The following is a 20,533-nucleotide window of genomic DNA, read 5'->3' on the forward strand; positions in this document are numbered from 1 at the left end:
GCTTATTCGAGCCAATTTTCCGGAGCTCGATCCGTGGGGGCCAGTGAGAGATTGTGATGTTCCGATGTCTTGGGCGCAGGTCATGTCTTGCTGGCGGCAACGTCATGCGCATGAGATTTCTGTGGGATTGCGTTGGAGCTGCGAGGTCTATCCTGCAGGCTTGCTTTTCAAATAGCGCCCGGTATGTCTACGCTCTCGCAAGTTCTGGCACGGCGTGATTTGTCGATTCTGTCGCGTTTTTCTCCTCGTCCCCTGCCTCCTGTTCATGGTCAACAGCCCCCAGAAATCTTGGATGATTTTCCGAGGCATAAAGAGATTGGCGACTTGCGAGGTCATTATCTGGGTGGTTTTCTTCCACTCGGATCATTGTCCTTTATACCTCGCAGGTGTCCTCTTCCTTGCCGTCCATTCACCTCCATGGGACCAGTTCTTGGAGGTTGTGGTACACAACCGAACACACACCACGTGCTTTGACTCTTGCAGCCATCAGACTCTGTCACATATAACATGAAGAACAGTTCTTTGTCTTTGAATTCTCATTCGCCTAACTTCTACCGAGAAAGTCGCTGATAGCACCTTAAGTCTCATCCACTTGACACCTAATCCCACTTTACTCGTCTGCACGACCAAGATCATGTAAACTTGGAAAATCTCACCTGGACAACATTATGCGCACAAAGCCCACACATCTCGTAAAGAGAGGTTATTCCCAGTTTGCATCTATTTCATAGTGCCGGATTATCCGTATCAGGACAAACGTGCAGGTTGCATCCGCGGCCTGTTATCTCCCTTTGGGGACGGATGAACCAATGGAATGAGTACGGCATCCCAATTGGTTATAAGGCGGCAACTCATACAGTACATTCAAGAAGGGTATCAAGGCATGGGCCAATCCTTTTCTTCTTCTTTTTGTCGTTGCATTGGCGGGTAGGCTTTCAGTACGCGAGTGGCACAAAGGAGGGGGAGAAATATTTGTGTCGCCTGACAAGTCAACTTCACCCTGCAACACCTGCATTTCGCTTTCATCTCCCGACGTGTTGTGTATGCATAGCGATGAGGCGAGATGGTGGATGTTTGAGAAGGAAGGGGGTTAGGAATAACCCAACTTCTGCTCAGTGCTGAAGTCGATCACAAAAGATCATGGAATTCATGGCGGTTACGCCCGGTGGCGTCTGCAATACTCGGAAAGAGCTGACTAAACTCAGTGTGAATGAAGGATCGGGTGAGGATTTACAAGAGAGACAGCTGTTCTTCTCAGCGGTTGCTATGTCCTTTGGTTGCTTTTGACAGGCTTGGCCCACGATGTGGTGCTGGCCGGTTTGGCCCCCGGACACACTAAACCTAGGTACCGACATAATAACACCCAATGAAGCTAAAACGTCGCCTTGTACAGACCATCAGTTGGGCTGGATTCAATGTTGTGGCTTCATATTGTAAGCAAGGCGGCGGGTCGAGAAGGAGAACGGGCGATGAAGTTGCCTCTAGAACACGTCATTCTGCACTCCGGGGAGAGATTGGCATCGAGAGTTGGGCGGCCTGGTAGCACGTCGGGATGGGAGAAAATTGCCAGCGAGATATGAATATATTAATACGGCGTCTGTCCTCAATCAGTATGGACTTGGCAGAGCTGGGCTGGAAGGTAAGAAATTCGGCAGCCAAGGTTGGCAGTTTCCAGGCTGCGCAGTCGTGACTTCCCCAATAGCTTTGCCGTGGCGCGGATGAAGCGCGGAACCAAACCACTTTTTAGGTTGGTGCCGACGTCTCGGTTCTGCACCTGCATCCACCTAACTAATATATCTATCCATCTTGTCGCGGACTCTACGGATTCGAACCGTTTCGCTCTACTCTGCCCCAGTCCAGCATTGTCTGTTACCCGTTCGGGAACTTCCTACATGAACAACAGGCCACAGCTTCAACCCACGCTTTACTTCCAGGGCACACAGGGAAAAACACTCGCTCTACCTGTGTCTCTTCGCACATCTTTATCTTCCGCTTCTATGATCTCACCCGATCCGAGAATGCTGTCTGCCCTTCTCCTCCTCGCTACAGCCGCCTGCTCTGAAGCTTGCTAACGCCAGCTTTTGCCGCAATGGCTAACTACACTCTACAGGAGAACAAGGGCATTTGGGCCATACCTTTGGAAATCACCGACTTCAATATCTTGGTTGCTCTGTTGGGTGGATTCATTTCGGTGTTTGGGCTAGTGTCATATCTCTTGAAGGAGACCTTTTACCTATCTGAAGCCCGTGAGTACCTTTCAGTTTGTCACTTTAAGCCATTTACCCCTCTACTCTTACCCGAGCGACGTCTCATAGTCCTTGGGCTATGATTTGCTTTTTTTTTTCCTGAACTGGTGGTGCATAAGCACGTGAGACAATGATGCAGGAACCATATCCGGGGCAGACGTGCAAGGGACAGGGGATTGTGTAACACCGTTTCTTTTCGTTCTGTTCCCACGCCGAATATCACGTTCAAACCGGGAAGCAGTTGAGACGTTTAGAAAATATATCTCTTTGGTTTACGCTGGATTCTGACATTAATGGCACAGTCATCTCGCTCTTGGTTGGTGTGGCCTTTGGGCCGTATGCGGCCGATTGGATTCGGCCGTGGTCTTATGCAGCTTGTCACCGCGATGGCCTCACGGACGCGCAATGTCAGGACCGGCTGAATGCCATTACGCTCAACTTTTCCAGACTGGTACTTGGTGTGCAGCTGGTTCTCGCTGGAATCCAGTTGCCAAGCAAATACCTCTGGAAAGAGCTGAAACCCATCTTGCTACTCGTCGGCCCCGGCATGGCTTGTATGTGGATGGCTACAAGTCTTCTTGTTTGGGGACTGGTCGGCACACCTAGCTTTTTGCATGCCCTGGCTGTCGGGGCATGCGTCACTCCTACCGACCCCGTCCTGTCTGCCGTCATTGTCAAGGGAAAGTTTGCCGACTATAACATCCCTAAAGATTTGCAGGACCTTATTGTCGCCGAGTCCGGAACGAACGACGGCCTGGGGTACCCATTCTTGTTCGTCGCCCTCTACCTTATCAAATACATAGGATCGGGGGCAACAGAAGGCGGTGCTGCGGATGCTATGGGCCTTTGGTTTGCCTTCACGTGGGGGTACACCATTATTCTCAGCATCATCTATGGCGCTGTAGTGGGTTGGATAGGCAAAGAATTGCTTTACTTTGCCAAACAACGTAACTATGTTGATCGTGAGAGTTTCCTCGTCTTCGCTGTCGCCTTGGCTCTATTTGTTCTAGGCACCTGTGGGTTGATTGGCACAGATGATGTGTTGGCGTGCTTCATTGCCGGAAATGCCTTCACCTGGGACGATTGGTTCCGCCTACACACAAAAGATGACTCGTTACAGCCGACGATTGATATGCTTCTTAACGTCACCATCTTCCTATGGTACGGCGCCTATCTTCCGTGGAGTGATTTCGGCCACAACTCCATTATTCCATTGAGTCGATTGATCCCCCTTGGACTTCTGGTACTAATTCTACGACGTCTACCGTGGATATTTGGCATGCACAAAGCTATCCATCAAATTAGTCAGGTCCGACAGGCTATCTTTGTGGGCTTTTTTGGCCCAATTGGTGTGTCGGCAGTGTTCTATCTCTACATTGGCATAGAATTCATCCAGCAGCATTTAAGTGATGAGAACGGCGTTCCCAGATCAGATGTTAAGGATCTTACCGAGACAATTACAGTTGTGGTTTGGTTCCTCGTCGTGTGTAGTATTGTAAGTTGTGTCGCGGTGATATATTCTTTGTAGTAGCATCGCTGCAGTGCCTTCTTCTTCATTTTCTTTTCCCGTCAACGCCGCTAACGTCGTCATCTTTCGCAGGTTGTCCATGGTTTGAGCATTCCCCTCGGCAAGCTGGGGTATATCGCGCCAAGACTCCATCGTGTGCTGAGTGAAAGTCTCAGCGAAACCATTAGCACTGATCGGTTCAGCATCCAGGCTCGCAGACGTATTCCCTTCTTCGGCAGGTTCCTGAGGGCACCGGAGGATGTTGAGGCAAACCTTGCGGCGCAAGTGCGTCAGGGCACGGCGCCGATTTGTCGGACGGGACAGGGACCTGTACCTTCCAAGATTAAACAGCCAGAACGAGACTCCCGGGGAGAAACAGCTGCAGGCCCAAGCAGCCATGATGCTGAGAGTTCCGGAACTCGAACAGATGTTGAGGCTGAGGCCAGAGTCTCGGGGGCGTGGACTCTGGTGAAGGGGAAGATCCAATCCTTTGACGAGACTGAAGCCGGAAAGTCAGAAGCCAGCACTCCTGGTCGAAGTGTAAGAAGGGAAATCCAGTTCTCCGACGAAGTGCCAAAGAGCCCACCAACTCCCTCCAAGTAGAGTGATGGTCGATGATGGCGGCGATCGTGGATGGCGGGCAAGCCACAAATGTTGTCCGTACGGGACCATTATCACCGTCTCTCAGGATCTTCATATGTGGTGGCAAAGGTGTGTGGAAGGGAGGGAGGGAAGGATGATGGTGTATTCATGGCATGAGTTTGGTGAAGACGACTCCCAGTCGGAGAGAGCATGGCGTATAGGTGGCGAGGTATCCAGATAAAGCCAGTGTTTTATTCACGTAAATAGCATTTTATAGGTAGGGCGGTGTTGATCGGAGTACGATGTCGTAAAAGGCAGATCATAGTGGCTTCGATAGTTCCCATTGGCGCATCGGTCCGACAAGACGGCACATGCATTCTTCAACAAAGATGCACCCACACTCTCGCACTCGCAGGGCAATGGATCACAAGCCACGGAGAAACCACCGCACAGCCGGCGCAGAACGCCCGCAAGCAACGGCACGGGCTTGATTCGAGGCGTGCCTGATAAGCAGCGGGCAGGTGTTTTATTTCCCTGATTGGCCGAGAGTTCTCGTTGCACACCCTCTCAGGCGAAGAGTGGCTAAGTAGGGTTGATTGTCAGGACTCGGGACTGAGGATATCACGCATTGGAAGGCGAAATATTTATGCATCAATTGAGAAAGATGACGAGAGGAAGCGGGTCACAGTGCACGCCATGCCTTCTGGGCTGCATTCCGAGATGACGAGGATTCCCGAAATTCAATGTTTGTTTAACCTGCGGATTTGGGTCATGAATGGCGTCCAATTGGTCAAGACGTGACCTTGTGTACTAGGTATGTAGGCAAGTTGTTTTGGTTCGGCGATTTCTTGCGGAGACTGCCGGAACTAGTTGCAGTTATTCTACGTTCCATCACGTCGGGTGCTGGCGATCAGTTGGAGATCCGGCGAGACATCGATTGATCAAATCATACTTTGGTGCTCGAGTAGGACAGGCCAATCCGTGTGCTGCAGTTTGCCGTCCTTGTTGATCAGGGCTCAGAGACAAGTCTTATGGCGCCATTTCGCCAGCATATCTCGGCCTCTGTCGAAAATGGACAGCGCGCGGTCAAGCCGTGAAGCCACGAAGCACAAACCAACTGCGTGGTCTGTGCGTGCCATGAACCCCTTGGCAATGATGGCTGTCGCCGAGTTCTCCATTCGAACTGGGCGTGATGACAATACAAGTCCGCAGGAGGTGGTGGTGGCCCGGGGGCTGGAAAAGCTGGGGAAAAGGGACGATACTGACGACGATGATGGTCCCCGTCTGTTATGTTGGGGAAGATGATGCATGGGGAAAGCACTGAACGGGACAGATAATCAACAAAAAAGTAGCGGTCGGAGATTTATACATGCCGCGTGCCCTGCCGTGGGACATTGTCAGGCAGTGCGTCAGCGATGGCAGGTGCTGTCTGTGACAGCTGGGGGGCCCCCGTTAGGAGGGCTGAGTACTTGAATCAACGTTGGCAAGTTGTCTGGTGAATTGACTTCTGGGCTTGACGCCTATCTAAGCTTGGCGGTTGGGTGCCTGCAGGTTTAAATCTTCAGTCTTCCATGGGCCGCCACTGTTGATCAGAGCTGTTAGGAAGAGACTTCGAATGTTGGAGAGGCTGTGAGGGCTTAGCGGCGCCTGAAGAGTCATGACCACCGGACGTGCTTTTATTGGTCCCAAGGGCAGAAGGGGAGCGGGGTGACGGGGAGGGTTCATCCGCTCGCCTGGCTGGAGGGGTGGCGGCACTGGACACTGTATCCGCGGTGGGAAATTGCACGTCTATTTACAGTGTGAACTATATCAGATCGTCCCCTTGCATACGGAGTGCTGTCCGTCGCCGACAGTCGGTGTCTGTCAGCGTCCTCAATGGGCGACCAAAGTAACCCCTTACCCTCGGACCCACATGTCGCGAAGCCCGCACGCCACGCCAAATTGCCCGACCAGGTCGCGAGTGCCCAGGCCAGGTTACTGGATGAAGTAGTAGGTACCCTGGGTGCACATGGCTTGGCCGCATGCGCAGAAGGAAAAACGGGTTGACGAAGCCATCGAAAGTGAAAAGAAGCGGGAGCCTGAGAAGGAGTGAGGAGAAAAGGGCGGGCCCTTTTACCCTTTCCATTTGGCTGCGGGCAACATATCCATTCATTGATCAGTCAAAGTCTGCATTGTGGTAATTCAAGGGACCAGACGCTAGCTTGGCCAGCCCTTGGGTGCACCACAGGTCTTGGTTCCTGTCAGGCCCGTGTCCAGACGAAGGTCCATGTTGCCCACCGCCTGACACCAAACGACGTCCAAGGCAGCGAGCGCCTCCAGCCAGCCAGGACTGGTCCAGTTGTCGACTGGTTGCCATTCATCACCCTCCTCTTGCTGTCGCCTTTCAGGTCCAGCCATACTAATCGTCCACTCCCTCAACTCGCAACTCTCCTCTGTCTCGTCTGGTCGGCCTCGCAGTCTCTCGTCTGTCGATTCTCTATCTCTCCGACGTTGCTTTCCGTCATTTCTATTTCGTCCCGCTTCTTGCTCGCCCAGACACCCCTTTTCGCTCCGACACCGAACGCACCGAACGCAATCCACGAGCCCACGATACCGAAAAAACGTTGAGTGCGTGGCGTTGATTGACAGGTTTTCCTGCAGTCTAGCTCGATTGATTCAGTCGCTCGCCATATCTGTCACCACCGTCGACGGCGAAACCTGTCCAACCGATACTTATCGTCATAGCCATAACATTTCTTTTTCGTCCGGGCAGTGACACCGCTATTGTCTGGTCTATTATTTATTTATTATTATCATTACTACTCGTTTTTTTTTTCAACCTCGATATTGTTACTCTTTAATCTCCCTCTGATGTTGAGTTAGCGCAACAAGCTAGGCCTAGAGAGACGTAACTCGACCACTGCCATTTTCACCACGCCTATTCTTCGCCTAAGCAGAGTCTAAATACACCGCGGTTGGGCCCTACGGATTCTTCAGCCCCTCCATTTCTGCGAATCTCCCCTCCACTCCACAAACTTGGCCGCGATTTAAACCTCCTGCCTACCAGGGCGACTGGGCTTGAGCCTTCGACTTCCTACCGCGTGAGGCGGATCGCGCGCGGCCTGGCCTGCTGGTCATGACATTCGCAGGAGGCAGCGTCGCTGGAGGCCCTTTGATAGCGGGAGCAGGAATGTCCAGCGGCGAATTTCACGAGTTCTCCGAAGATGAACTTGCGGCTTCCAACCTCTTCGATTTCTCAAACAGCCCCGACACATTACAGAGCCTGGACGCCATTGGCTCCAGTGACCAGAAATCCTTTTTAAACCCTCAGGAACTGACTACCGCAGGGCCCTTTCCTGATTCACCCAACGACTCTTATCACGACTCGTCTTCGGAGTCGGCGTCGTCCTCAAAGAGGACTGGCAGCTCCGACTCGACCAAGACGCCTATTACCACCGTCGATAGCACTATGGATGACGGCGCTGATATGAAGATGGACTGGGGCGCCGCCAATTATTCTTCCTTTGACGACGATGAGAATGCATTCACCTTCGGCCGCGAGGCTGATTCTTCCGCCATGGAGGGGTTGTACGGGTTTGGCGAGCAGGACGACAGCTTCATGGACCGCTCTTTTGATTTTGAGAGCGCTTCAAGTAGCCCCGAGGCACAAAATTCTGGCCAAACCGCCATGACGTCGCCGGGCATGCCCGTCATCAAGACGAATAACAGCCCCAAAAAGGCTGCACGCAAACCCAATAACAAGCCCAAGACGGTAAATCACAAGAAGCAAAGCTCAGTAAGTCAATTGTTGTTGGGCCCTTCTATGTACTATAACGCCCCAAGTTTTTTATTGGAATCTGACCTCTAACCCTGAACAGCAATATTCAACATCTTCGAACGGCGTCAGGACTTCAGGTTCGAGGGAGGTCTCTCCCATGTCGGCCATGGTGACGAGCCACAATTCATCTCCAGCGGCCAATTTTCTCAACTCACCTTCTCCTCTTGGCAACCACATCAACGGAAACACCATCTGGCCTAACAGAGCAGATGTCGCGGCGGCCACAGCACCGGATGGGTTGCCCACTCCCACGCAGTTTAGCAACCAGATGCCTCAGCCGATGCTTATGCCTCAACATATCCCACTTTACAACAGCACCCCTGTTTATAACTTTACTGGCGGCTATGAGTTGAGAATATTGCCCACGCCTCTGAAATCGCGTGTTGAGACGCAAATTCCTATCAAAATGACACTGTCGCCTTTGCCACCCGGCGTAACCAAGTTGCATTTGCCTACCCACACTATATCTAAACCTAAGCTACTCGCTCGGCCATGCCCTGAACGATCTCCAGACACCCTAGAACTACACGTCAACTTGGTTTGCACAAGTGCGATGGAGCAAGGGGATTTCAAGAAGAAGGCGTTGGAGAGAGCCGCAGTCGTACCACAGGGATACTTGCCAGAGCTGGATGATGAAGAGAACTCGCCACAAAACGGAGGAGATGTTCGGATTTGCGCTGGGTGTATCTCGCGAGAGCGGAAACGAGCAGCGCGAAAGAAGATCAAGAAGCCAGAGGAGGAGAAGATTTGGAGTCAAGACGAGGAGCGACGTGTCATTGTCTTCAATACCCAGGAAGTCAAGGAATGGCAGCCCCTGACCGGCGTCTTGGATGCCAGCGGACGACCTGATGCAGTAGTCACTCGCGCTATGCAAATCGATGCTCCCATGAGAATCGCCTGCTACTGCAGGCATCATAGCGAGAAGATGGGCTTTAACGTCATCTTCACCATCAAGGACTTTCGAGATCGTCTTATTGCGCAGGCCATGTCCAACCCAATCATGATTACAGACGACCACAAAACTCATCCCATGGCTCAAGCCTCAAATCCTCAAGTATCAGAGACGGTCAGCTCAACCACAATCCCCATCCACATGCCCCAGCCTATGGAGAGCAATCACATTGCGCCAGCGCCTGGCGTTCAAAACGGAACATTCCAGGTGTCTTCGAATAATGCAGACGGTAAACCCCAGCAAGGTGGACAGTCGCCGTACTCGGGTTCTGTCGCTTCCGGGAAGATGACTCCCACCATGAGTACCCCAGCAGTAACTGGACGGACTCTTTCTCGACCTTCTTCACCGAATCAAGGCGGCCCGGCCAAGAAGAGAAAGTCAAGCAGCTCGAGGGTACCCAACGGCTTGACGATGACGAGGCTGGATACTTCACCGCCGCCAGGCTCTCAAGTAACTTCAGCACAGATCTCTACGGTGACATCTCCTTTCTCTCCCAATCCAAGTCCATTCCAACAACCAGAGCAGATGTTTGGGCCCATGAATGGCCCAGCCCCATTGGCCAATGGACCTCCGACTCCGGGTAGCAACGACCAAGTACCGTTCTTCTCTAACCGTTCCGCGAGCATGGACAACCTGGCAATGGCTCAGCTGTATTCTGCGCCTGCATCAAGCCACCCTAGTCGTGCCCCTAGCCCCAATGGTCTGAGAAACAGTGTTGCCGGCGGCATGCAAAATCAGTTCACGCAAAGCCTGGCAGCCAACTTGTATCCCCTGCCTCTCGGCGTCAACCAAGCACGAGCGCCTCCAACTATTCACAAAATCATCCCAAATGAGGGACCCAAAATTGGGGGCATCGAGGTTACTGTCTTGGGTGCTGCATTCTTCCAGGGCTTGGAGGTCTTCTTTGGTGATCAGAAGGCTACCACTACAACATACTGGGGCGACTCTTCTCTCGTCTGCTTGCTGCCCCCGTCACCCGTTGCCGGCACCGTTGCGGTGACTTTCAAGCATCAAGGCATGCCTGGGGCTCAAAATTTCGCCATGGGCAAGCAACCGCCCACGTTCAAGTACATTGACGACAACGAGGACAAGCTCATCAGGACAGCTCTGTCTGTGCTCGGACACAAAATGTCTGGCCAAATGGTGGACGTTAGTGACTTGGCGCGCCGAATTCTCAATGACGGAAACTCGACTTGGGCCAGTGGGGGTGGCTCATCATCATCAGCTGGTGGTCCAATGTTCAACCACGCCGCCACCTCTCGTGAACACCTCGAGTCGCAGCTTCTCAAGTGCTTGGATCTCATTAACCTTGATGACAGCACCCACAAGACACGTCTCGATCTGAAGAGATCCACAGGCCATACTATGCTGCATTTGGCCTGCTCGTTGGGCTATCATAGATTTGTCGCTGCTCTTCTTGCCCGCGGCGCCAACCCCGATGCCCGCGACAAGGGAGGATTCACGCCATTGCACATGGCTGCCATCCACAATCACCCCGAGATTGTGAGACGCCTGATGCTTGTTGGCGCAGACCCGACGATTCGAAGCTTATCCAGCCTCACGCCTGCTGATGTAGCCCAATCACGAGCCGTTCTGCGTGCAATCCGCCACTCTGAGCGACACGTACGATCTCGAAGCGGCGGCTCTCTCCACAGCCGAACCAGCAGTGCTACCTCGCTGCGTTCCTTGTGGGAGCCGATGACAAGAGCACACACTCACGATGAGCCCATCTCGATTGATTCAAGCGAGGAGAGCCCTGAATACACGTCTGGGGATTTTGAGGATGAAGACCCCGATGAAGACGTTTACCTCACGATGAGACGCGCCAGCTCTATGAGACAAGACGAGGAATCTTCCGAGCATATCGAAGAGCCAGGTCGGCCTGACAGTGGAATGGCTTCTCCCACAACGGCACTTGCGGCTGCCTTGAAGGATCAGGTCCAGCAGCAGCTCCAACAGTTCCAACAGTCCATGACACTGCATCTGCAGAACCTTGCCCACTTCCCTCAGATGCCCGCCCTACCAGGAATGGCGATGCTCCCCGACTATCAGGCATATTTCCAGCGTGTGCAGCAGCTCATGCCAGGCATGTCTGGTGCCCGCCCTGGATCGGCTGGATCGACCGGCGAGAACCAAGGCAAGATGGACGGCCGCTGGTGGGATATCAGCTCTTACATGAACAATGCAAGCGCACTGCCACCTCCTGCGTATGAAGATATCTTCCCACAGCAAGATGTGGACAGGAAGCAGGAATCCGCTGTGCGAGCCGCTGCGGAAGCCGAGGCTGATGTGAAGTGTGCAACCTTGTACGATCAGACCACATCGACCACGACGACAGGCACGACTCTTGCCAAAGCCGAAGCTCCCGAGATTCTCAAGATTGGGCGCAAAAATGCCATCACCAGGGAGCAACAGGAGCAATTCCTGCGGGCACGTGAGATCAAGCTGAAGAGCCTCCGCAGCGACCGGAATCTCTTCTTCGTTTGGGTAAGCATCACTCGAGACGAACCGAAATGTGACACAAGCTCTGCTAACATTGTAATAGATTCCTCTCCTCCTGGTAGTAGTGTGCGCCATGCTTTACAGCTATTTTCCCTCACTGTTCCCTTTCCTCTGGACCTCGGTCCGAGCCCTGGTACAGGCTGGCCACAATCGAGCATCTCGGCTGGTGAGCACAGCACCTGAACGCGTTGTAGAAATATGACACGTATGATGATGGTGGTTGTCCTTTGCTGCTAGAGAAGGAGTTTTGATGCAGGGTGCGTTGGGCGTTGAAACTTTGAGCCGACATGGGGCTTTTTGGGGGCTGGCGTTTTTCAGATGCTGTAACCCTTATGGAAGTTGCATCGACATTCGTTTTGATTTAGACATTCTTTGCACGGGGTCGTCTGTTTGCACGAAGCAGCGTTTCTTGAGGGAACAGAATTGTGGCAGCAATATGAACCTACAGATGTACGTTTTGAGAACGTTTGTACACGGGGGGATGTTGGAGGGCGATGGATTGCTTCGCAGGAGCCATGCATGGGATGGGACGGCGAGTAGGATAAGATCCGCCTTGTTGCAGCGGATGTTTGTTTTTTTCCATACATTTTTCTCTTTTCCCCTCTTCTTCTCATACGGAGGTTTCTGCTCCGATGCTTATTCGCTGATGTTGGCGACGGACAATTACGGGTTACTAGGAAATAGGTATAGTATAGGGCCTTGACGTTATTCGTTTGCAGGTGGGATGGATGGTTGTCAGTTGGTTTTGCTGGACTGGGTGCTCGTTAGGTAGACAATTGTACTGTGTACAGCGATTGCATCGCCGAGTGCCTGTGTGCCTGTGTGCCTGTGATTGTGACGCGTCCTACTCCTTCAAAGCTGGACTGACTGGCTTAATTACAACAAGGGTGTTTCTAGCTCTGGATAATGGTGGTGGCGATGACGGGAAATGACGAGGCGCAAAATGCGAGAGTTGAAAGCACTGACTGGCTTTGAGAGCGCTCGGGAGCTGTACAACGATGGTGACGGGCATATCGGCTCGTGGGTGTCGAGGGACGGACACCCCGTGGTGCGGGAGAATGACTTGTCGCTTTGTCGGCTGTGCATCACGGTGTCACAGTCCACGCAGATGACGCGTGGAAGCTCCATGGGGGGGAAAGCAGAGTCCGCGCTTCCCGTTTGCAGCAGCAGTTTTTCCTCTGGTTGGCGCCAGTGAAGAAGATTGCTGCTGATGGATGGCTGGATGCGCGTCAACCTCGCTGCGACCAGATTGACACCACACGAGCGTTGCTTTCCGCCGGCCAATGCCCCCCCCCCCCCCCCCCCCCCAAATTGCGGGCCATACAACAACATGTGCAAAAAAAACCGCCGCAGCTGGGCCACAGTATTGGAATGGCATATCCCAGGTTGTGGGAGTATGGGTAGCACAAACGGTCAACGGTCAAATGACGCGGTGAAGGAAGGCCCCTTGTGGCCTGCCAGATGCTGGCCAAAGAGAAAATTGCCTCAAGCAAGCGGTATCCGGAAGATCGGCATGCCATGCCGTGTAGGCCCAGCAATCTCCTTGACTGGAAGAGGCCGTGTCTGTCGGTTCCCCTGGATGGGACAAGGGAAAAAGGGGGAGGGGGAGAGGGCTGAAGCTCGAGGATGCGACGGCGGGCAAGGAGGATTGTATTATATATATATATATATGTGCATGCGCAGATATATAGCCATGTACACATGCAACTTCTTCGCGCCCGACACAAAAGGCGAGCTGTCCCGGGCTGCTGTGCCATCACCGTCGCGCACCCTGCTCCTCCTCGGCGCACATGCACGCCATGAAGCTCAAGGCGTCCTCCCCGTCCCCCGACGCGGCGGCCGGTCCCGGAAGCCAACACGCCCCCTCGGCCGCGCACGCAACGACGTCTCCCCTTCTCGCCGAGAGCAGTAAAGGCCAGAGCGCCGCCCCGGAACCGCCCTCCCGGCGCGGCAGCCAAGACGGCACGGCCGCGACGGGGCAAAACGCCACGCACGACGTCCCCGGGTGCTCCATCTGCGGCGAGCCGCGGACACGAGCGCCGCCCTCCCCGCTGCGCCGGCTGCCCTGCGGACACGAGTTTCACAGCGCCTGCGTCGACCCCTGGCTGCTGGGACACTCGCGCACCTGCCCCCTCTGGTAATACGCCGCACATGCCACGTACACACGCGCACCGAGATGAGCAGCCCCCCAAGCTAACGGCGTCGTGGGCGAGGAATTTGCGCAAACGCAGCCGCGGCAGAGTGGCACCGCTTCCGTGCTGCCCGCCACCGCTGCCCGCGCCGTCGCCGCCCTCGCGGTGGAATGTGCTCCGGCGAGGAGCGAGAGTGGTAGAGTCTTTCTGGCGCAATCCGGCCCTGCGCAAGATCTAACCACTTGTATAATAGGGGCCGCGGGATGTCCTGGCCTTGACGAGCATCCCCAGCATTCGGTCCCAGGGGCCCGGGGCGACGTGGACCGCCAGCATCACCGTGCTGCCGCTGCCGCTGCCGCTTCGGTCGGTCGACGAGACCATAGAGGCGGCCCCGAGGCCTGGCGTATCTTAGGACGGACCGAGTCTTGTGGCGGAGCGAGGGGGCAAAAAACTGTGTCCTCTCTTTGGGTCCAAGAGGGAAGGCGTCTCAAAAGTAATCACAAAACGAACAATCAACGTCTCTGCTTTGTGCAACGCCCCGAGCTTCAACTACATGCCTGGGTAGTGCTCTGTATCTGGGCAGACAAAGAAACCACGGAGCAAAGAAGAGCCGGGCCATCCATCATATTTCCCCTACCCAGAAGCAACCCAAATGAAAAACGGCGAAAAGCTCAAAGACCAGTATACACTCCAATGCGCATGTGCATCAACGCCCGTCATCATACCGACATAACTCATATCCCGTATACTCCGTACAGCCACGGAAATCATTAGATCCATACCGCCATGCAGAGCTCATGACGCTGCCGCATGCCCCAAGTTGTCGACCCAACTCCAGATGCCATACAAAAGTCTCAAAAGCGCACCTCGACAACACATCACCATGACCTCATCCCAACAAGACCAGGCTACGTACCGCAGCACTGCTCCCTCCATTTCGAAAACCCACAAGGGCACAACACAAGTGATTCATCAGCCAGGCCTCGTCAAGTCACGCTGCCCACCCACTATCTCCTCAGCCCCCTCCACGGCACCCCATTCTCCCTATCCTCCCCGTACGTAAACTTGGCCGGAATGTCAGGCACCCTCGGAATGCCCCTATTCACATCCGGCACCACCTTCAGCCCCCCATCGCCGTCCCTCATCCCCGCAGACCTCAGATTCCTAGCACTAGTAGGCCGTCGGATCCTGCGAGTCACGCTCCCGTGAATCTCACTCGAGTTGCGCCTCCTGGGAAGCACATCCATTGACGCTCTCGCAACAGGCACTTCGCCCTGCTGCTGCCCCTGCTGCTGCTGCTGCTGCTGAGCCCACAACATCCTCTTGGTGAGCTTATTCGGCTCACGCTCCTTGCTGTCCTCCTCCTGCGCGCCCACAGAGGCGTTCCTCCGGGCCAAGGCCACCGCCGCACGCATACTCTTCCTCGACGCAACGCTCCTCAACTTGGGGAGCGAAATGTCCCGCGAAGCGGATATACGCAGGCCGCTTCGGGAGGAAGCGATGCGCCAGCGTAGACTCATCCTCGCCGTCGTCGTGCTCCTCGTCCTCCCCGCCCTCCTCCCCGCCCCCATGGACGCTGGGCTCAGGCGACTCGGCAGCGCGTTTCGTTCCGCGCGACGAGGCCACGCTGGCGGGGGAATAGACGGTTTGCGGCGCGGGCTCCTGCGCCTTGGGTTGGGATTGCGGCGTAAGCGGTCTGGGGGCAAGCGGCCACTGCGGCGGATTGCCGGCGTTCCTGGCAGGCGCCCCGTGGGATGTAGACGGCCGGCAGTTGGGCGGCGGGCCGTGGCGGGTGGACTGTATGGCGTGGGACGAGAAGAACCCCGAGGCAACGAGCTGCTGGTAGCTGGCAAAGACTTGGTCCCGAGAGGGCCTGTCGTCTTGTGCGTCACTGCTCGCGGGGTCCTTCTTCTCCCTGGCCTTTTCTTTGTCGTCTGCGTCCCTCCGTAGCCGGAGCCTGCCGCAGACTCCCTCCCACACCTGGCCCAAGATGTTCATCTTCGTCGTAGACTTGCGCGCCGTCAGCCGCGGTTGGGGCTGCCTCTCCTCACGTCCCCCAAAGTTAGCCGGCTCAAAGGCAGCAAATGCAGACCGTTCCGTGTAAGCAGGCCGCTCGAGCACCTCTCTCTCCTGCGGACCAAGAAAGTGCACTGGCGGCGCGGCCGACACGCGGTCCTTCATTGAGCCTTCTTGGAACCTGCCCCTCTGGGCAAGAAAATGCTGGGCTCTCGTTCTGGGAGGGCCCATCATGGACAAGTCTTCTTCCTGGTGGATGAAAAGGGTCTGTGAATTACTTTGTATGAGTGCGCGCCGGTTTTGCCGGTAAACAAATGGTCGCTCAAGTTGGCTTCTGTTCGTTACCGACTTCGTGTGGTGTCTGCTACCTTTCAACTCTTTGGTACGGGCAATGGCGCCCTGAAACCGGCCCGTGTCTCAAGGCCAATCTCGAAGAAAAGGGCCAATGCGGGAAAAAAGAAGATGGTTGAGATAGTTGAGATGCAAGCAAGACGTCCGTATGTATGTCTGCGCTGACATCCCCATCTGTGTTTGGCCGTTTGTTGACTTACACTCATTGTTTCTTGTCTGGAACCCCTGCACCCCACACGTGATCTCGCCATGGCAACCGAGTGCCCCACTTCTTCTCCGTGCCTCTTTTTGCTCTCTCCAGCCAAAGACCCCCACAGGCATGCCGACCCACTTTTGGTCTTCAGCCAATGACCTCGGACGCGACAAAACCGGCCATTGTTAATATTAACCTTCGTCAAACCAACAGCACCCTCAAGGTTGAAAAAACAAAGCGACCGTTTCAACATGGCTGGTCCCACTAACGGTTCCGTCAACTGTCAGTGACCCTTGTTCATCTCCTATCATCCAAAAATGATGACTCTAATTTGTTCTGCTGCCACATCACTTCCGTCCCAGTCACATAATAATTCATCCAGCCCCCCGTATGGCACCTTTCGCTCCCGCCGTCACACCTACACAGTTTTGTCTTGGTTGAAGCGTTAATTCAATTGTAACTACGGAGTACCTGTCCGGCCTCCCAAGAGCCGGCTTTTTGATCAGCCCTCGCAAACTTTGGGCATGAGCGTGCAAGCCCAGGCGAAATGAAGAAAAAATGACAATAATAAACCAGCTTTGTTTTGTCCGTCAAACTCAGTGCACGCTTCATTCAAACGTATGTGTCGCGTTGCCGCGCACGGCCGCAAAATAATAATAATAAATCCAAAGTCCCCTTTCCAACGTAAAAAGCCATGCACGGCAGAGGGCCCAAGCTTCCCAAAATTCTCCAAACAAATACAATGGTTGCAAAACATCAATCACATGGCTCGCCACGAATTGGACGCACGTCGTGAAAGGTAGTTCCTTCTGTCAATCCAATCCGAAATGAATAATAAACAGAAATAATGTCGCAGGGAGTGGCGAGCCCGGTTGTCGACTTTTGCTCCGTTGTTGAGGCCGAGGAGCTGAGGAAACAAAAGCCGAAAGAGTTGTACCATCTGGGCAGCTCAGTGTAGTATCTCCCATCTCCCGTTCCCAAAGTTGCCATCTCTATGAAGCGTAAAAAGTCGACATATAAGTTGATAGTAAAAGCACACTGTAGATCAACAAGAAAGGCCGCAATACGGGCTCTGTTAGCGGTGTCGCAGATATCGTACGGCATTAGCCGAGGGGAAAAAACCAACTGAAAAAAGATTCGGTTGTAAAAAAGAGAAAATGGTATTTGCTCCCGACGCCGACTCCTCCCATGTCTCCATATATTTCTCTCCACACTGTCCACTGGCAGCGACAAAACGTACATTAGCCAAATTCAACACCAACAAGAACGCCAAAGGGTATAGGCAAAGTAGCAGAGCGAGGTTCGGGCCTGGACCCGAGCAAATTCACACAAGCCGTCAACTCCCCATCAAACCAGCCCCTATTGGTACCGGTTGAACTGAATCACATCAACCTTGCCATTGGCCCGCGAATAAATGCCTTTGTAGGGCTCAGGGCTGAGACCCTTGAAGCGGCCATATTGTGTATCCTGCTGGCGCTGCCCGTTATGGAAACCCGGCATAAAGACGTCTTGATGTTTTCGTTTGCCCCCCGTGGGAATAATAGGAGACGCGGGCACAGGCTCTGTCTGGGCCTCGATAGGGGGTAGAGGTGAAGGAGATACCAGTGCCGCAATCTTGAGCGGTGCAAGGGACGTTTGCGACGTCCGGTGCGGTGGTTGTGGCAGTAATGGCGTAAGCGGGTATGAATGATGCGAGTCCCGCCTCGAGGTCTCCGAATATCTCGATGGGGAGGGTGACACATAATTTCCCGGTGCCCTGTCATAGGAAGGCTCATGCTTGACTGACGGAACAGGAGATGGACAGGTCGAGCTCGGATTGCGTGTATGAGTAGGGTATCCGTAATTGCTCTGTTCCGGCTTCACGTAATTCGTTGCCTGACCAGGCGAAGGATATGGTGCGGCGGCCGGCAGTTGGACGTGTCCATTCGAAGGAGGAGGCGCCGTGTAATGTCGCGGAGTGGCGTATTGGGAAGTCGGATGCTCTCCAAATGACAAGTGACAACTACGGCTTGGCGGAGGACCAGAATCATAACCAGGATGTGGCGAAGGAGCATGATAGGCATCAACGGCAGAAGGTCGTCGATGCGGCTCAGGTGCGTAGGGTACCCGATGCTCGCTCGAGTTGCTGAGGGATCGGTTTCGGATGCCATGAGGGTCTTCGGGAGCTGGTGTGACGGTTCTGCGGCGGAAGTCCTCCTCTCGTCGTTCGAATGCACTCGATTTCCCATCGCGCTTCCTCATTCGCACATCACGTCGAATTCGAACTCGGCATCCCTGATCCGCAACCGTCTTGCTTAATTGGGTGCTCTCCATCAAGCCGGGGAACTTCTTGGCACTGAAGACGTTGAATGGATTCGTCTTGATTTCCATCCGCCAGTCGACACCGGGCGGCAGGTCGGAATTGGCAGGCTCCATATCAAAGTCTTTTTCCTCCTTGGTAGTCTCGAATAGGCTAAACGAAAGACAAAAATACCCTTCGTGTCGAACGGATAAATCGGGAAAGATGAAGTAACCAGCTTCGGCAGGGCGGTCCAGGTAGGCCATGCCAGAGGCGGGAACGCCAGTCAGAATAGGAGGATTAGTAGCGGCAGCGCTCTGAACTCGCCCGTGGGCCATTGTGCGAGCCTGTTCGAGGCTGGCATATAAGAAGAAGTTGGCATTGTAATCAAAGGTGATATCCTTGCCCTCATCCACCGAAGGGCCTTCGATGATGCGTAGTTCCACAACTGGGGGAGGATCAACTGGCCGTCTGTCGCTATTGGCTATGGAAAGTGTCAGCATGGGATAACTAGAGGTCAATAGCAGCGATATGCATGATGGCGTCGTTTGCAGACAGATTCCCAAGGGCCGGTCCCATAAAAAGAAAGAAAAACAGCCACTTCGATATCCAACTATAAACGACGATCATCAATGGGATGCTTTTAGGAAATCGCCCTGACCTTTCATGCCCGAGCCACATGCTCTGGCTCGCTCTGGCTGCTGGAGGACGGTCAACTGATACCAGAGAGTACGATTCTCTCTCGTGACTCGGCGAATGCGCTGCACCGAATCCCGCGACGGGTTGGTAGGTATTTGTACAGATGAGGCGGCCATGTTGTTGTAGCAGTTTCAAGGTTCAAAAAGTTCAGAAAGCAATAGAATAGAAAAAGCTGAAGGAATGTCAGTTAATAATGTAACATCTTGTAGCTCGTTGAGAAAACGAGATGAAGTCTGTACTCCTGATGGCAACAAGTTGTCCCTGGGTATGACCCGTCACGGCAACGCCTTTGCTTGACTTGTGCCCTTTGGCAGAAAAGCCTCGATATCAGGTGTGTACATGGGAGTAGGCAGAGGTCATGAAGTGCAGAGAAAGAAAAAAAAAAGGTCAACTACTCACTGGCACGGCTCGTGTACGGTCGAGGCAGTCAGCTAATGGACTGACAAGCCTTGGGCGATACGCCGGCGAGTGTTGGTGAGAAGTGAGCTACCCAGAGTGTTGAGAAGCTGGTGTTCCGGCATTCAGCGGCTCGGTGCAACCAGGTGTCGTGATATGCAAGCAGTCGACTTTTTGACCCAGGCGAAGAGACAAGGACGCGTGGGAAGGGATCCAACTCTTCAAGTCAGGGCGGAGGAATTCGCTCGTGGAATTATCGGGGTATTGTCGTGATGGCTGGAGAGGAGAAAGAAGGCGAGGAGTGGACGGATGCAGAAATGCACAGCCGAAAGCTCGAGCCAGAGGCAGGAAGACAGCCAGATAAGAAGCAAAAGCAGAGAGGCAGGAGGGTGCATCAAGTTGAAGAGAGGAACGAGGAACGGAGGCGCGCAAAGCAGCGAATCAGAGTCGAGCGTGGAGAGCGAATGAACGGGATGGTGGGTGTGGTGCTGGACCCAGGACCAAGGACCAAGAACCAAAAAGCCAGGAGGACCCAAGGACCCAAGAGCCGAGGACGGACTGGTGGGCTGGCAGGGACCCAAGGGCCATGAACCAGGTTCCAAGGGGAGGGGAGGAGAATGGGGGAAATGGGGATGGATGGGGAGGATGGAGGATGGGGAGAGTGAGGAACCACAAACGAGCCAGAGACGACGACGCCAGAAGAAGCCAAGTCGAGCAAGTGCCAGCCGGCCAGCGGCAGGCAAACGGGAGCAATCAAGAGCAGCTACGGTACAGAGTAGAGTATTGTACACGGAGATGCAATATGCACAAAATGTACACCACGGAAAATAAAATACTCCATTAGAACTAGTCGGCGCCACCG

The 20,533-nt window shown here is 54.1% G+C and overlaps 6 protein-coding genes across 7 annotated transcripts; 4 read left to right on the forward strand and 2 right to left on the reverse strand.

Annotated features, from left to right (window-relative positions):
* Positions 1-2,089: 2,089 nt before the first annotated feature.
* On the forward strand, positions 2,090-4,356 carry J3458_000108 (uncharacterized protein; the record flags this gene model as incomplete). Its single annotated transcript, XM_066115942.1, has 3 exons — positions 2,090-2,246; positions 2,549-3,741; positions 3,847-4,356. 3 exons carry the CDS (start codon positions 2,090-2,092, stop codon positions 4,354-4,356), a joined length of 1,860 nt encoding a protein of 619 aa, XP_065977822.1.
* A 2,224-nt stretch (positions 4,357-6,580) lies between these two features.
* Positions 6,581-12,813, forward strand: SPT23_1 (SPT3 Dosage dependent suppressor of Ty-induced promoter mutations-like protein). The gene is made up of 3 exons (XM_007808191.2): positions 6,581-8,110; positions 8,193-11,591; positions 11,650-12,813. Exons 1-3 carry the CDS (start codon positions 7,451-7,453, stop codon positions 11,806-11,808), a joined length of 4,218 nt encoding a protein of 1,405 aa, XP_007806382.2. The 5' UTR covers positions 6,581-7,450; the 3' UTR covers positions 11,809-12,813.
* A 592-nt stretch (positions 12,814-13,405) lies between these two features.
* Positions 13,406-13,747, forward strand: J3458_000110 (uncharacterized protein; the record flags this gene model as incomplete). The annotated part of the gene is made up of 1 exon (XM_007808190.2): positions 13,406-13,747. One exon carries the CDS (start codon positions 13,406-13,408, stop codon positions 13,745-13,747), a length of 342 nt encoding a protein of 113 aa, XP_007806381.2.
* Positions 13,748-14,337: 590 nt separating this feature from the next.
* On the reverse strand, positions 14,338-16,291 carry J3458_000112 (uncharacterized protein). Its single transcript, XM_007808189.2, has one exon. The coding sequence runs from the start codon at positions 15,986-15,988 to the stop codon at positions 15,080-15,082; it is 909 nt and encodes a 302-aa protein (XP_007806380.2). The 5' UTR covers positions 15,989-16,291; the 3' UTR covers positions 14,338-15,079.
* On the forward strand, positions 14,549-14,947 carry J3458_000111 (uncharacterized protein; the record flags this gene model as incomplete). The annotated part of the gene is made up of 1 exon (XM_066115943.1): positions 14,549-14,947. The coding sequence occupies one exon, from the start codon at positions 14,549-14,551 to the stop codon at positions 14,945-14,947; it is 399 nt and encodes a 132-aa protein (XP_065977823.1).
* A 362-nt stretch (positions 16,292-16,653) lies between the features above and the next one.
* VEL1 (velum formation- protein) lies at positions 16,654-20,322 on the reverse strand. Of its 2 annotated transcripts, XM_066115945.1 has the most exons (3): positions 19,675-20,322; positions 19,238-19,447; positions 16,654-19,060 (listed from the first exon to the last, which is right to left on the reverse strand). In XM_066115945.1, the coding sequence occupies exons 2-3, from the start codon at positions 19,389-19,391 to the stop codon at positions 17,658-17,660; spliced, it is 1,557 nt and encodes a 518-aa protein (XP_065977825.1). In that variant the 5' UTR covers positions 19,392-19,447; positions 19,675-20,322; the 3' UTR covers positions 16,654-17,657. The 2 variants fall into 2 exon arrangements, with proteins under 2 accessions (XP_065977825.1, XP_065977824.1); XM_066115944.1 differs by lacking the exon at positions 19,675-20,322 and having other exon boundaries at positions 16,726-19,249.
* Positions 20,323-20,533: the final 211 nt, after the last annotated feature.

The sequence above is a fragment of the Metarhizium acridum genome (genome assembly GCF_019434415.1).
Source record: "Metarhizium acridum strain ARSEF 324 chromosome Unknown scaffold_1, whole genome shotgun sequence".
In the NCBI taxonomy this organism is placed as follows: Eukaryota; Fungi; Ascomycota; class Sordariomycetes; order Hypocreales; family Clavicipitaceae; genus Metarhizium; species Metarhizium acridum.

Coding starts and splice junctions, on each gene's coding strand:
- SPT23_1 (XM_007808191.2), top strand. CDS start 7,451: ATGACATTCGCAGGAGGCAGCGTCGCTGGAGGCCCTTTGATAGCGGGA. Junction 8,111..8,192: donor ATCACAAGAAGCAAAGCTCA/GTAAGTCAATTG, acceptor AACCCTGAACAG/CAATATTCAACATCTTCGAA. Junction 11,592..11,649: donor GGAATCTCTTCTTCGTTTGG/GTAAGCATCACT, acceptor ACATTGTAATAG/ATTCCTCTCCTCCTGGTAGT.
- J3458_000112 (XM_007808189.2), bottom strand. CDS start 15,988: ATGATGGGCCCTCCCAGAACGAGAGCCCAGCATTTTCTTGCCCAGAGG.
- VEL1 (XM_066115945.1), bottom strand. CDS start 19,391: ATGGCCGCCTCATCTGTACAAATACCTACCAACCCGTCGCGGGATTCG. Junction 19,061..19,237: donor ATGTGGCTCGGGCATGAAAG/GTCAGGGCGATT, acceptor CACTTTCCATAG/CCAATAGCGACAGACGGCCA.